The sequence below is a fragment of the Ceratotherium simum genome, chromosome 11 (assembly GCF_057802395.1).
Source record: "Ceratotherium simum simum isolate JZ-2026a chromosome 11, ASM5780239v1, whole genome shotgun sequence".
In the NCBI taxonomy this organism is placed as follows: Eukaryota; Metazoa; Chordata; class Mammalia; order Perissodactyla; family Rhinocerotidae; genus Ceratotherium; species Ceratotherium simum.
The window spans coordinates 42,956,231-42,970,588 of NC_141910.1; the positions used below are offsets into that span (position 1 = coordinate 42,956,231).

General features: G+C 36.5%; 1 protein-coding gene across 5 annotated transcripts in view; it reads left to right on the forward strand.

Annotated features, from left to right (window-relative positions):
- MAP4K3 (mitogen-activated protein kinase kinase kinase kinase 3) overlaps positions 1-14,358 on the forward strand; it is a 200,282-nt gene that overhangs the window by 99,119 nt on the left and 86,805 nt on the right. For all 5 annotated transcript variants that reach the window (XR_015553666.1, XM_087436855.1, XM_087436856.1 and 2 more), the window contains exon 3: positions 6,513-6,603. Coding sequence is in view for 4 of the 5 variants with exons in the window: in XM_087436855.1 (XP_087292981.1) it covers positions 6,513-6,603 (91 nt within the window). In the remaining variant the exon portion in view is untranslated. The remainder of the gene's footprint in view (positions 1-6,512; positions 6,604-14,358) is intronic.

Below are 14,358 nucleotides of genomic sequence, written 5' to 3' on the forward strand. Positions count from 1 at the left end.
ATTAACTCGTTCGTATTGAGTGTCCCTATTATGTGTTGGAGACAGTGAATAAGTAAACATGTGTGTTAGATGTGATAAGTGCTATGGAGAAAAATAAAGCGGAGTAAGGATGTTGTGATTGTGGGTTGTTATTTTATGTAGGGATATCAGAGAAGATCTCAGCTTAAAGACAGCAGTTGAGTAGAGCCCTGAAAGAAGTGGGGAAGCAGACCATCTAGGGGGAAAAGAGCACATTAGATAGCGCAAATAGAAAGTGCAAGGGCTCTGAGTCGGGAGCTTGTTTATGGTATTCCAGGGAAAGCAAGGAGGCCGGGATGGCTGAAGCAGATTTAAGGTGGAGAATAGTAGGAGAAATAGTGTAGAATTACAAATAACAAATCATACTGGATGGTAATAATAGCAGGTAATAGTTATTGAATATTATGTGTGAGGCCTTATTCTAAGTACTTAACAAATATTCTTTTATTTAATCCTTACAATAACCTTAAGATGGAGGCATGTTATCTCCATTTCATAATGAGGAGCCTGAACTCAGAGAGAGAGAAAAAATGAATTTGCCCAAGATCATAAAACCAGAAAATTGTAAAACCGAGTTTTATAGTTCAGTATTTTAATTCCAAAGTGCATGTCCTGAATCATAACACTGTGCTACATATGGTAAGTCCAGTAGCAAAGTATAGATTTAATGTTAAAGAAATAAGGGACTATTTAAGGTTTGACTTTAAGCTATTGTAGTTATTATTATGTGCATTTTATGTCCCCTGTAAGATTCATAAAGTCAATGAAAGTCTTGTTCATTTCTGGAACTCTACCCATAATCTCTAGTACGTTCTCTTTTATGTCATCGTATTAGCTTCTCAGTGTACGGTCATTGTTGAATGTCTTCTCAAGAGAGAACATCCTAAGAATAACTAATCATCTTTATCCAAATTAAAGCATTAGATATTTTCACAAATAATATATATACACAAACGTACACTCACACACATATCTCTTTACAGAATTATAAGCTAAAATGTAGACCTATAACAGATTAAGATGACTTGCTTTTAAAATCTTCAAAAATGATAATTAAAAAGTATTTTTAATTCTAATCTACTCTATTGTTAGTTACCATGTTAAATAACTATTGATACTGCAAAGAATTATTTCATTACAATGACATTTGTCGAGATGCTTCTGGAAAACCATGTCAGTTTATTAGGGTCATGAGGATGTTAAACATTTAAGAGAGAGAAATGAAGGTTACTAAAGGAAAATAAGAAAACAAAGGGTAATTGAGTATGGTGACTTGTAAACTCATGTTTACTTCATAGGGGACAGAACTAAGGAAACAGAGGATACACGGTTTGCAAAATGGACCAAGGTTTGGTTCCCTGAGGAAGTGAATATACTGGTCTGTTGGTTCACCTTCCAATAGAGATAATGCTTAAGTTTTCCCTGTTTGATTTTCATATAACCTCTACTTTCATTCATTGTACAGACACACATCAACTGCCTTCATACAATGACTTGGACTTAGATACATAAGCTGTTAAACAGACCAAAATGGTAGTGCTACTTCTCAGCCAATAGTTCTGTTTTGACAGCTTCACCATATTTATCTGAACAACAGTGTTTATATAATTATTTATTTTATTGAATTTTTGCTGATTATTTTATTTAAAAAATGAGTGGATAGTATGTTAATTCAAAACACTTGTATTAATGATAAGAAGAGTAGGTCTTATAAACTTAGTACAGTTGACACCAGTGAAAATAACTAGGCATACCAAAAAGGCAGTCAGTTGGATATCCGTTTGATTTAAGATTATATGCTATTTTGTCAAAGAAAAAGTAAAGAATTTTATGAAATGTTGGAAGTACAATGGTTGTCACTTTGTATCTAAAAGGCAAAGAGGTATTAGGGATTCTGTGTTGTATTGTAGTTTTCAGGGAAAGACCCACTGCCATAACATTCAAGTTTCCTCTTTTGCTTTCACAAATTTGACTAAATACAGCTATTTCCAGAAAAGCATTGTATACCAAATAGAGGGAAACGCCTATAATCTTGTTCATTGTATCTATCATTGTCTCTATTCTTTATCTATTAAATAGAGGTATAATGCAAAGTGAAATAAGTCAGAGGGAGAAGGTCAAATACCGTATGATTTCCCTCATTAAGTAGTAGATAATAACAACAATAAACAAACACATAGAGACAGAGATTGGATTGGTGGTTGCGGGGGGGGGGTGAAGGGGATGGTTCGGTACATGTGTGTGGTGATGGGTTTTAGTTGGTGTTTTGGTGGTGAACATGATGTAATCTGTGCAGAAGTGGAGGTGTAGTGATGTACACCTGAAATTTTACAATGTTGTAAACCAATGTTACTGCAATAAACAAAAAATTTTTAAAAAATAATAATAAATAAATAAATAGAGGGACTGAGTCTCTTGTTTGCTAGTCCAATAAAACATTTGCGAAGCACCTACTACGGTTTGGCAAACCTTTTTTGTAAATGGATGGTAATACTTATATCAGCTTAGGATGTTAACTACTGTAATAACTAAACTAGAACACATCAGTGGCTTAACATAATAAAATTTTATTTCAAGTTTATGTAATAGTTCAGGGCAGGTGCTCAAGTCGTTGGATGACTTTCTTCCTGTTAGTGACTCAGGGACCCAGACTTCTTGCATTTTCTGGGGCCTCACAGTGTTACGTAGCCTGCTGATCAGGGAAAGAAATAATGAGAAAAGAACACATTACTTTTGCTCACATTTCATTGGTGAGATCTAGTCTCTTGGGCACATCAATATTCACATTGGCTGGGAATTGTAATCTTTGACTAGATAATTGCCTCCCACCAATAACGAACGTCTATACTATGGAAAGGAGAGCCCAGATTATTTGTGAATGGGTAGCCAGCTCTGCCACAATAATAATAATGTTGATAGTAATAGTGTATTAGTTTCCTATGGCTACTATAACAGTTTACCACAAACTTGGCTTGAAACAGCACAAATTTATTCTCTTAAAAGTTCTGGAATTCAGAAGTCCAAATTGAGTTTCACTGGGTCAAGATCAGGGTTTCAGCAGGGCTGTACACCCTCTGGAGATCCTAAGGGAGAATCTGTTTCCTTGCCTTTTCAAGCTTCTAGATCTGCATTCCGTAATTCTTGGCCCCTTCCTCTATCTTCAAAGCCAGCGGTGTAGCATCTTGCTTTAGATCTCCCTCTGCCTCCCTCTTATAAGGACAGGTGTGGTTATATTTAGGGCCTACCTAGATAATTCGGGATAATCTCCCTATCTCAAGATCCTAAATTTAATCACATCTGCAAAGCCCTTTTTGCTGTATAAGGTAACATTCACAGATTTCAGGCATTAGGGGCCATTATTCAGCCTACTACAAATAGTTAACATTTATGGAACGCTTGATATGTGTCATGTGTATTCTGAGAATTTTGCATGTATGAGTTTGTGTTTTTCTGCTTGTTTACTTGGTTTATTCATGATCTGCTCTACTTGTAGGCTTGCCTGTTTTGCTCTATTAGGCATTTTTGGTTTTTTGTCTTTCACCATATTCTAGAAGATGTAGTCTTCATTTTGATGTCTAAAATTTTTATCAAAAAATCCTAGACTCAGAATTGGAAAGAATTTTTAGAGGTTATCTAGTCTAACCATCCTGCTGTACAGTATCCAATTAAGTGTACTAGGATTTTTGGGGGGTGGGGGGGGTGCCTGTTAGTTTATTCTTTGGGATATATTTCTCTTGAGCTTTGAAGAAAGTCCTTTAAATCTACTGTGAGGCTCCTTTGGATTATTAATGTGTTAAACTCTGCTTTCTTTTTGCCTACCTAAATCTACCTTTTTCAAAATCGAGTTGTGGATTTTTTCCCCACAAAAATGTTGAATTTAATTGGGCCATTCTCATAATCATTTGGAGATGACTTAGGGAAAAACAGGATGCACTCTGGATCAACAACATTTCATGGGGAAGTAGTAGTTGAAGACTTAAAGGCATTCATAGGTTTTAGTTAGAAAGCACGGGAGTAGAAATAAGCAATTAGTTGTCTAAAACATGCTTATAACTGGATGAAATTAAACCAAAAGCAGATATTCCTGATTTAGAGTCATCATGTAGATGAATTATGTGGTATCATAGATTCATTCAGGCAACAGGTTTATTGATCACATATCAGGTGCTAGGGATTCAAAGATGATTATGGCATAATCCTGTCCTAGAGAGCATAATATCCTAGTGAGCACATAGACATATAGACGTTGTGCAGTGTCATAAGGGCTGTGATAGTACAAAAATCAGTGTAGAAGTTGTGATGCTTACAGTTGTGAGTAACAGAAACCACAACTCAAGGTAGCTTAAACAATACAGGGAATTTGATGGTCATGTAAGGTATATCTGAAAATTACAGAGACAGGTGAGGCTTGCTATAGTAACTAAATTACGTCATCACGTGCCTTCTTTCTTCCCTCCTTTTCCTGTTTCTCCTCAGTGTTTTCTGCAGATCGACTTTTTTCTAAAGCTGGCTCCCTGTGAGGTTGCCTGATGACTACTAACAACCACAGGGCTACCCCCAGAAAGAGAGCTGCTGTCTTCTAACCATCAAACTCAAGTTTACTATGACTACATCAGCTTTGATTTCATGCAGCCGTTTCACCAGATTGGGGAAAAAGTATAATTGAGAGGCAGGTGAAAAAACAAAATTTAGACCTTTCAAAGAATTTAGTATATCCCTGAAAATTGGTCTTAGTCTCGTTATGGCTTTATTATTCAATTCTAACTTGGATTTTTCTTAATATACTGAAAATCAGGAATTCTTAATGGTCCAAAGTGAACTCAGAAGAAGATCCTAGTTCAGTGATTTTTCTTCTGAAATTTTGTAGTTATGAAAATGTCCTATTCTCTCTTTGGAGATCTTTGATTTTGTACTCACTTCATTGCAGAAATTAAGAATCTGACATACTATCTCTTCTCCATTACTACTTTTTTTTTTTTTTAATTTTATTTATTTATTTTCCCCCTAAAGCCCCAGTAGATAGTTGTATGTAATAGCTGCACATCCTTCTAGTTGCTGTATGTGGGACACAGCCTCAGCATGGCCGGAGAAGCAATGCGTCAGTGCGCGCCCGGGATCCGAACCCGGGCTGCCAGCAGCGGAGCGCGTGCACTTAACCGCTAAGCCACGGGGCCGGCCCTCCATTACTTCTTCCTTGTAACTGGGGCAGTAAGGTGGTTTTGATATTGGGTTTAGGTGGATCGTGTTTAGGCTACTTCAAGTCTCAGTTACATTTACAATAGGAAAATGCCAAGGCCAGAAATATCAGGGCTTGCCATAACGACCTCATACTTATTATTTGAGCAGTAATTTGGGAAACTTTCTATTTTTTACTTTGCCAGTAATATACATTTAATCAGGCTATTTATAGTATATAATGCTTTAAAAACTGAGTTATTAATTCAAAGCTACTTTGATTTAAAAGTAAGCACTTCCATTTGTTCTCTTTCTGCATCGTCTCTGGTTTGCAGTCACTGCAGTTCTGTTTCTCTGTATGACAAATATTCATTCAGGAGCCATAGCACGTGACACTGCTATAGGATTGCCAGATCTTATTTTGAAGAATTTTGGACAGGTAGGGAGTAAAAGGAGAGAGATTATTTGCTAATAGTCTGACCAGGCTTAAATACAATCCCATTCTGCATCCCAGCACACTTGGAACAAGGCACTCCAATACAGGATAAGCCTGTGTATGTGGGTCATCTAGAAACTGAGTACTGCCAGAATATAGGCCTCTCAGCTCTGCAAAGAGCCTGTGGAGGTACATTTGACACACGTTATATAAAGGTTCCTGCCCTAGCTTAAAAAAGAATTACTTCTTTGTGTTGAAATTATATTAAATGTTATTTGGTAATAAAGGAAAAAGTAATGTGTGTTTTCTAGTGAATTATATGATGATTATGTCCAAGGCATAATAGTAATAATAACAAATGCATATATAGTGCTTACTCTGTGCCAGGCACTGTTCTAAGCATTTTACATGTATTAACCCATTTAACCCATCCAACAGCCCTATGAGATAGGTTATCGTTATTATTATCCCCATTTTACAGAGAAAGAAATTGGCACAGAGAAGTCAAGTAACTTTCCCAAGTTCACACAGCTTAGGAAAGGACCGAGTTGGGATTTGAATCCAGATAGTCTGGAATCAGAGTTCATGGTTTTAATCATTGCACTTTACTTTCTGTCAAGAGAGGACTGAAATTGTCATTAAAAATAATATCAGTAAAAAATGAAATTACTCGATTTTTTATAAAATACTCAAATGTTTAAAATCTAATTAGAATTCTTCTTTGCATTTGGTCCAAAACTAAGGTGATATAAAAAGATATACCTTACAAAAAAAAAAAAAAAAAAGAAAAAAAATAATATCAGTAACATTATTATGTTTTGAAACAAATCATCATTTTGAAACTTACCTACTAAATATTCACCGTGCTTGTTTTTTATTCTAGGAGAAGACTTTGCAGTTGTGCAGCAAGAAATTATTATGATGAAAGACTGTAAACACCCAAATATTGTTGCTTATTTTGGAAGCTATCTCAGGTACATTGTTTGTTTCTCTTTTGAAAAACAATAATGATTTTCATCACCTAATACATTTAACAAAATAAAATTAGCTCTAATACTTTGTTTTGTAGTTTTCTTCATGCTTTGAAGATGGGATATTTTCATATGAATGGGATTTTTAATTATGACCTATTTATGTTAATTCTGTAACCAATATCATAGTCTGTGATTTATCTGTTGTGCTTTTGAGAATTCTGGATGTGGTTTCAGTGAGGAAGCTGGCAAGTAAAAACTGATTTTTATGGTTAATCTTTCTGTGGTAGACTAGACATCTAAATACACCACTCTGTTGCCCCTTTCTTCTAGACTTGCATAAATTTAGAAAGTCAGGAGCATCTCTTACTGTTACGTTTTTATTAGAAACTTTTTTTTGTTTTGTGCTTCCAGCCTCAGAATATTGCATCATCCCTTCCCTTCATTTTGTCCAAAAGACTAGGAACTATAATTATTTCACTAACTTCTTATTTTCCCAGGTCCTAAAGTGAACTTAGAAAGACTGTGAATTTGCTGCCTCTTGTCTTAGTTTGGTAGGACCAAGCCTGGTTCCCCAGGTCATATTTCATAGAGGATCCCCTCAGGGTCAAATCTTGTTCTTCCCTTCACTTCTATATGTAATTGTGAGTTAGCACTATGACCTAGTTGTTTTTTAAGGTTCCTTCCAAAGGGAGGATTGGAGAATGTTTTCTTATGTATTAAAAACTCTTCAGTTTTGTTCTGATATAGTGTAGGATATATAAGAATGTAACTTATTGCAGCTTCCATTCTTATATGATCCAAGTATAAAATACTTTTCCTCTTCAGATGTTGGCACAGCAAATGGAAAAGAGTGGGAAATTCTGCCCTCTCTTCTTTACAGCTTGTGAAAAGCTAATTGGACCAGCTCTTCTTGATTCTAACCAGTTTTGGACAGCTTTGATTGCCCCACCTTCGTTAAGGTTGAAGGGTGGGTTTAATGGAGACTTTAGTTCACATAGGGACAGGTACTACCTCCAGGTCAATGACTATTACACTTTTTGAATGGGTTCTTTAACAGCCAATTTCAAACTACTTTAATGGTGAGTAGTTCAAATAGCAACCGAACACAGACAGTTTCTGCATCAATTTATGTTTTATGGACAGACCCAGCACAAGTAGCTACTGTATCAGCTTAAAGAAACAATCTCTTAAAATCAGGTAAGTTGGGGCCAACCTGGTGGCATAGTGGTTACGTTCACGTGCTCTGTTTCGGTGGCCTGGGGTTCACAGGTTCAGATCCCAGGCATGGACCTATGCACCGCTCACCAAGCCGTGCTGTGGCGGCGTCCCATATATAAAATAGAGGAAGATGGGCACAGATGTTAGCGCAGGGCCAATTTTCCTCAGCAAAAAGAGGAAGATTGGCAACAGAATTTAGCTCATGGCCAATCTCCCTCACCAAAACAAACAAACAAAAAAATCAGTTAAGTTTATGATACAAATAATCGATTACTACCAGTACGTTGGGAGCCAGCCTGGTGGCCTCGTGGTTAAGTTTGTGTGCTCTGCTTCGGCGGCCCGGGGTTCACAAGTTCGGATCCCGGGTGCGGACCTACGCACTGCTTATCAAACCATGCCGTGGCAGGTGTCCCACATATAAAGTAGAGGAAGATAGGGACAGATGTGAGCCCAGGGCCAATCCTCCTCAGCAAAAAAGAGGAGAATTGGCAATAGATATTAGCTCAGGGCTAATCTTCCTCACCAAAAAAAGAAAAAAATCATCACTTCAAAACAATTTGTTTTATTGTTATTGGTCCTAATAAAATGACCTACTTAGACTCAATTAGGAGAAGCATTACAAAGCTTTTCCCCCACAAGGGCAAACAGGTCTTTTCTTCTTCTTTTTTTTTTTTTTCTTTTTTGCTGAGGAAGATCAGCCCTGAGCTAACATCCTCTGCCAATCCTCCTCTTTTTTTGCTGAGGAAGATTGGCCCTGGGCTCACATCTGTGCCCATCTTCCTCTACTTTATCTGGGACTCCACCACAGCATGGCTTGACAAGCAGTGCGTTGGTGCGTGCCTGGGATCCAAATGTGCAAACCCTGGGCCGCCAAAGCAGAGCACGTGCACTGCTGCGCCACCGGGCCGGCCCCAAACAGGTCTTTTAAAGAGTTTTTGTGTTTTCCTTTGATCTAAGAGTACTTCTCAAACATGCTTGAGTCTTCTAGAACTGTGGGACCATCCAAAGCCTAACCTGTTATTCCAGGATAGCTCCATCCATTTATATGGCAACCTTTGTATGGTGAAAAGAACATGATCTTTTTGCCATAGAGACAAAAGTATATTTGATAGTTAAGAGCTTAAGTTCTGAAGTCAGATTGTTTGGGTTGGTTGAGTCCTGACTCAATCACTTATTAACTGTATTTGACTTACGGTAAATTACTTAACCACTCTGTGCGTTCGTTTCCTCATCTATAAAATGGGGATGATGATAATATATACCTGATGGGATAGCTACAAGGGTAATGGGTAAATGCATGTTAAGTGTTAAGAACAGCACTTAGAACATAATAAATGCTTAAGTACCATCGTGTTACTGCTTCATTTGTCTTTTCAACAACGCTGTTAGCAATATTACTCTGAAAGATGTTATTTCCGTTTTATAAGTAAGATGCTTGAGAGAGTTTAACATCAAGTATTTAGTTTACACTCACATTTCAAGTTATTGACAGAGTAAGGTTCTAGTTCTTTGTATGATATTGTGCTCATGGATCACATGACTTTTGACTTAGCCTTTCTAACTTCCTTGCCAAAAGAGCCAACCAAACAGACTTCCAAAGGCACTCCCCACCCCACCCCCAAAACAAACAAACAAATACTAAACTGGACATTTGACCTTCTGGGTTATTTAGGGAAGAGCCTTCCCATGCAGGTTAGGCAGCAAAACGTTTGATCTTGCTACTCACCAAAATACAGAATTCTTCTTGGGTTTGTATCCATTTTTGTTGATAAGTCTTAGCTGTGGCTTTAGGGCAAAATACCACAACTCTTTAGTAAGACACCCATTAACCTTCACTTCTAGGCATGCTCCAAGAGAGCCAGTTTGAGGGTGTGCTTAACAAAAATTATACTTACTTGTAGATTTCAGGAAATGTGTATTCTGACTATATTTTGAATATCCTTTTTTGAAAGTGAACTTTTTATATTGAAGCATATAATGTACATACAGAAAAGTGCACAAATTCGTTTTGTGTATAGCTCGATGAAGTTTTTTCAAAGAGTGCTTTTATTTTAATCCAAATATAAGAATACAAAGAGCAAAACTGCCCATAAACCAAGATAAAACAGACAAAATTAGAGTCATTTTTTCAGTAGAGCTATGTTTGTTTGGAGTTGTATGATCTAAGATAGGAAATATCGGTTTAAGTAGATGATTTTATTGTGTAACTGATGTAGCTGATGAAAGTGATATGAAAGCAGATAGTAGTATAATATAAAACAGCAATTAATCCTCTTTCTCTAGCTCTTTTATAGAGATTCTTCCCTTATTCTTTAATTAAAGTCCAAACTCAGCCAAATTTGGAGTATGGAATACTAATTATTAGACTTGTAGGGTATTAGAGCTGGAGGGGACTAAGAGATCTTGTCACCTAGCCCACTCTTTTTTCCAGATGAGAAAATGGAGTGCTGGATAAATGACTTCATTAGGTTATCCACCTACTCATTGTTGGTGCTGGGATTTAAACCTGGCTCTGCAGATACCTAGTTCGCTGTCTTTTTGGTGTACTGTACATATTACTTAGCCCAGAAGGCCAGATTTAGTCTCAAAGGGAACCTGGTTTCTTGGATTCTTTCTCCTTACTGAATGATTTTTTATAAAAGGCAAGGAACTTCAACCCCCCCTAAAATATATACTGTTCGTAGCAACTTTCTTCCATCGTGTTGCTGTTATAACCTATTAAAACAAATTTAGACAAAAAAATTGAGGAAATTGGGTTAATGTGGTTTGACTATTAATAAATATTCCCCTCAGGGAATCAGACTTAACCTCTGAATTTACTGAATAGGTGACCAGCGTATAATTATAAGTTCAGAAGCCTGTTTTATAACAGAGTAGCTATGCTCACTTCTTGAAGAAACAAATACTGAGACTGAGCTCCTGTAAAACAGAATACCTAGCATTCTTCTTAACAGGGCCTTACCTACTCTGCTCTTCAGTATCTTTAAAAGCCTGTGTTTATTAAGTGCCTAATTACACATACTGTACAAAAAGAATTGGGTAGACAAAACTTTTCCCTGAAAGTGTAAAATTTGAAGTAAATAGTCCTGGTTTGGTGTGTATTTTTATCTGTGTATGTGTGTGTGTGTATTTATAAAGCAACAGATTGAAATCATCGTAGACCTATTCTTTATTCCCAGTAGAGCTTAACTGTTGCTTCTTTTAAGCAAAGAATGGTTTTAACTTGAGCTTCCTTCTAAGCCTTCCTTAGCCCAGCATATCTTTTAAGAATAAATTAAGAAAATGGAGACATTTCTCTCCAGTTTAAACTCTTAAAGCTCAGGTTGCATAATAACAAATGCTCCTCAAAAGATAAGCCAGTAGAAGAGCAGGTCCATACAGTAACAACAGTTTTATTTAGATCAGATATTTTAAACCCTTGAAATACAGAGTGCTAGTTTAGATGAGTATAATTTATCTCATAATAATAACATATTTGTAAATCACCATCATTTACAAAGTGTTCTTAATTGTTTTTTAGGATATATAGAGTGTTGTATTGATTTCTGAAGAGGTAAAGATAGATAAAACATAGTCCCTGCTTTTAAAGAGATTATAATCTAATAGAAGAAATAGACATGAACAAATAATTGCAATGTAATATGCTAGGAGCATTAATAATTTCGATGTAAGACACAAAGTGGTAAAGAAGGTAGAATATCTAATTTTGTCATAGTAAGGGCATCAGAGAGAGCTCTATGAATGATGTATTTCCTAAATACTGGGTGCTAAAGGATTAGTAGGCATTTACTATAGTGTGTGTGTGTGTGTGTAGATAGTGTGTGTATGTGTGTAGAAAATTATAATTTCTGACAAAGGGAATGCATGCATGAAAAATCATAAAGTATTCAGGAGATAGCTAATATAGTCTCAGAGCTTGAAGGGAAAGGGTATAGTTGCAGTAGGTAAGGCGTGAGGATGTAAGCAAAAAAGGAACCTTTATGCCTTAATTAGGACCTGTAAGTATTGAGCATACTTGTTGACAGGTTTTAACACAGAGGGTAGTATATTCTGTCTGGACTTGGGGTATAGGGATTAAGACAAGGAGTTCAGTTAAATTTATTACAGTAATCCAGGAAAGAGATGGTAATCGCTTGAGTTATACAGAAACAGAGAGAAATTTTTTTCTAGAGCCAGAGACAGGGCTGGGGAGGAAAACCACAGGATCTTAACTGGAGATGCCTTTTTGAATGCTCACACAATGAAAAGAAAGATAACGGTTAAGTCACTTTAATTTATACCCAGCTACTCTTTTTTTTAAAAAAAGAAACTTTTAATTTTGGAATATGTTAGATTTACATAAAAGTTGCAAAGATAGTACAGAGAGTTCTCTGAGTATCATTCACTCAGCTCTCCCTAATGTTAACATCTTACGTAACCATGGTACATTTGTCAAAACATTGGTACAATACCATTAGCTAAACTAAAATCCTTCATCCGGCTTTCACTGTTTTCCGCTAATGTTCCTCTTTTGCTTTTAGTTTTCTGTTTACACTGATTCAAACCACATCATTCAAATCCTTTCCTTCAATGGCAGTAGCGGTAGTAGTGATAGTAGTTAGTTCAAATGCCTTGGAGGGTGGTTAGCAGCGTCGCTGGCCTCTACTACATGCCAGTAGCATCTTCCCAACTGTGACAACCAAAAATGTCTCCAGACATTGCCAGATGTTCTTTGGGGGAACAAGCACCCCCAGTTGAGAACACTACTTTAAGCAGAAAATTTAGTGGAACTGCTTTAAGAGATACTACCTTATCCTAGAATTGCTAGGGTGTTTTCTATAGAACATTAGTTTGAGGGATGCTGATATGTGCTTTGAAAAAAAATGGGTCTATGGAAAAAATAATTTGAGGAAATAGTGAACTAAACAAAATTAGAGAAGTTTTATTTCTTCTTTCTCTTCCTCATCCTCCCTCTCCCCATGCTGCCTCTTCTTTTTCCTTCTTCTTCTTCCCCCATCTCCCCTTCCCAACTTGCTCCATCCCCCTTCTTCCCCCTCTTTCTTCTCTTCCTCCTCCTCTCCCCACCTTTTCCTTCAACTCCAACTCCTCCTCCTTCCCTTCCTCCTTTCATTTTGTTTCCCCCTCCTCTTGCTCACTGCAGGATTTCTCAGAGCCTTTAATATACCAGTGGCCTTGTTAATCTCCACGAGAAGACTAATATGTGGCATTTCTAAAACTGATTTAGCTTTACAGTGATTTCTTTCTGGAAGCATGTTTCACATAGGATTACTGTTCAGTGACCCACTCTTTAGAAAATATGCTGAACTAGTGTTAGGTATAATCATAGAGAAATAGTTCACCTTGTATCACCCTGAGGACAGAGCTGCCCCCTCATTGTTAAAGGGGAAGCAGATGGAGAGGTTACCTATAACTTTTTGGAATGCAGTAGTTTTTGCATTTCTGTTTAAAAATGAACCAAAACATCTTAAGTTCAACTCACATTAAATAAGTTATCCTATATTAAAACATCTAGCAGTTTTTGAACTTTTTATTTTCCACATTGACGGTGAAGGATAAAGTTGAATTATTTTGCTGAATATAGTGGAATAGCCATTGGCAAGTGCTTTGGTCAGCGAGATAACCCACAGTGAAGTACAGGGATCAGGGGACTGCAGTGTGGGGCGTGGCTAGCCGTCCTGTCCCAGGGAGAATGACTTGGTGTGCCAGTTTCTAGCAGACATTCTAGAGCTGCTGATTCTTCGTGATCTTGCTCAAATTTTATTTTACTTTTTAAATCATGTTATATTTGGGCAAAATATATAAATGATTGTACTTAGTTTGTTCCATCAGTTTTAAGTCTGTGAAGCGTGACAAAGTGTGGGAGGATTAAAAAGTGTGTTTTTGAAATTATAAGATTTTCAGTTCAATGAAATAGTTATTAGACTGTTAGTGTGTGTATATCCTGGTAAACGTCAAACTAGAAGATGAAAATAGTGAACTTTTTTCCCTCCTCCTTATTTTTCTATACCTTGTAAGATATAAAGATAATTTTAGAGAATAAGAAAAAAAATTCCAAGGAGTTGTTGAGTCAGGGAATTAATAGTTATACATTGAATATGTACCTCAGTGGTTAATTCTATTTCAATTCAGATACCTAGGGACAAAGATTTTATAATTTATTGGCCTGCCTAAAATGGGCTGATGGACTCAAGTCCTTTCCTGTTAGGCAGATGGCTTGGTGAATGACCAAAAGCAAATGCAGATTTATCATCGCAAGAGAGACATTCATGGAACAGATGGAAGTCGTTTTTCTCATTGACTCTGAATATTCAAGCTTTTTTGATAATACCAGGCTTAACTAAATAGAATGTTATAAAGGTAAAGTATTTTAGGCATCTTAAAAAGTAAAGTACTAATATATGTATATATATATTCCTGATCTCTTTCTCTGTCTGTAAGTTGGAAAGCTATTTTACATAGAATGAATAGAAAATTTTGTTTTTAAGCAAGGTGGAAAATGGGGGTAGACCAGCTTCAAGTAGAATATGTTGTAATATA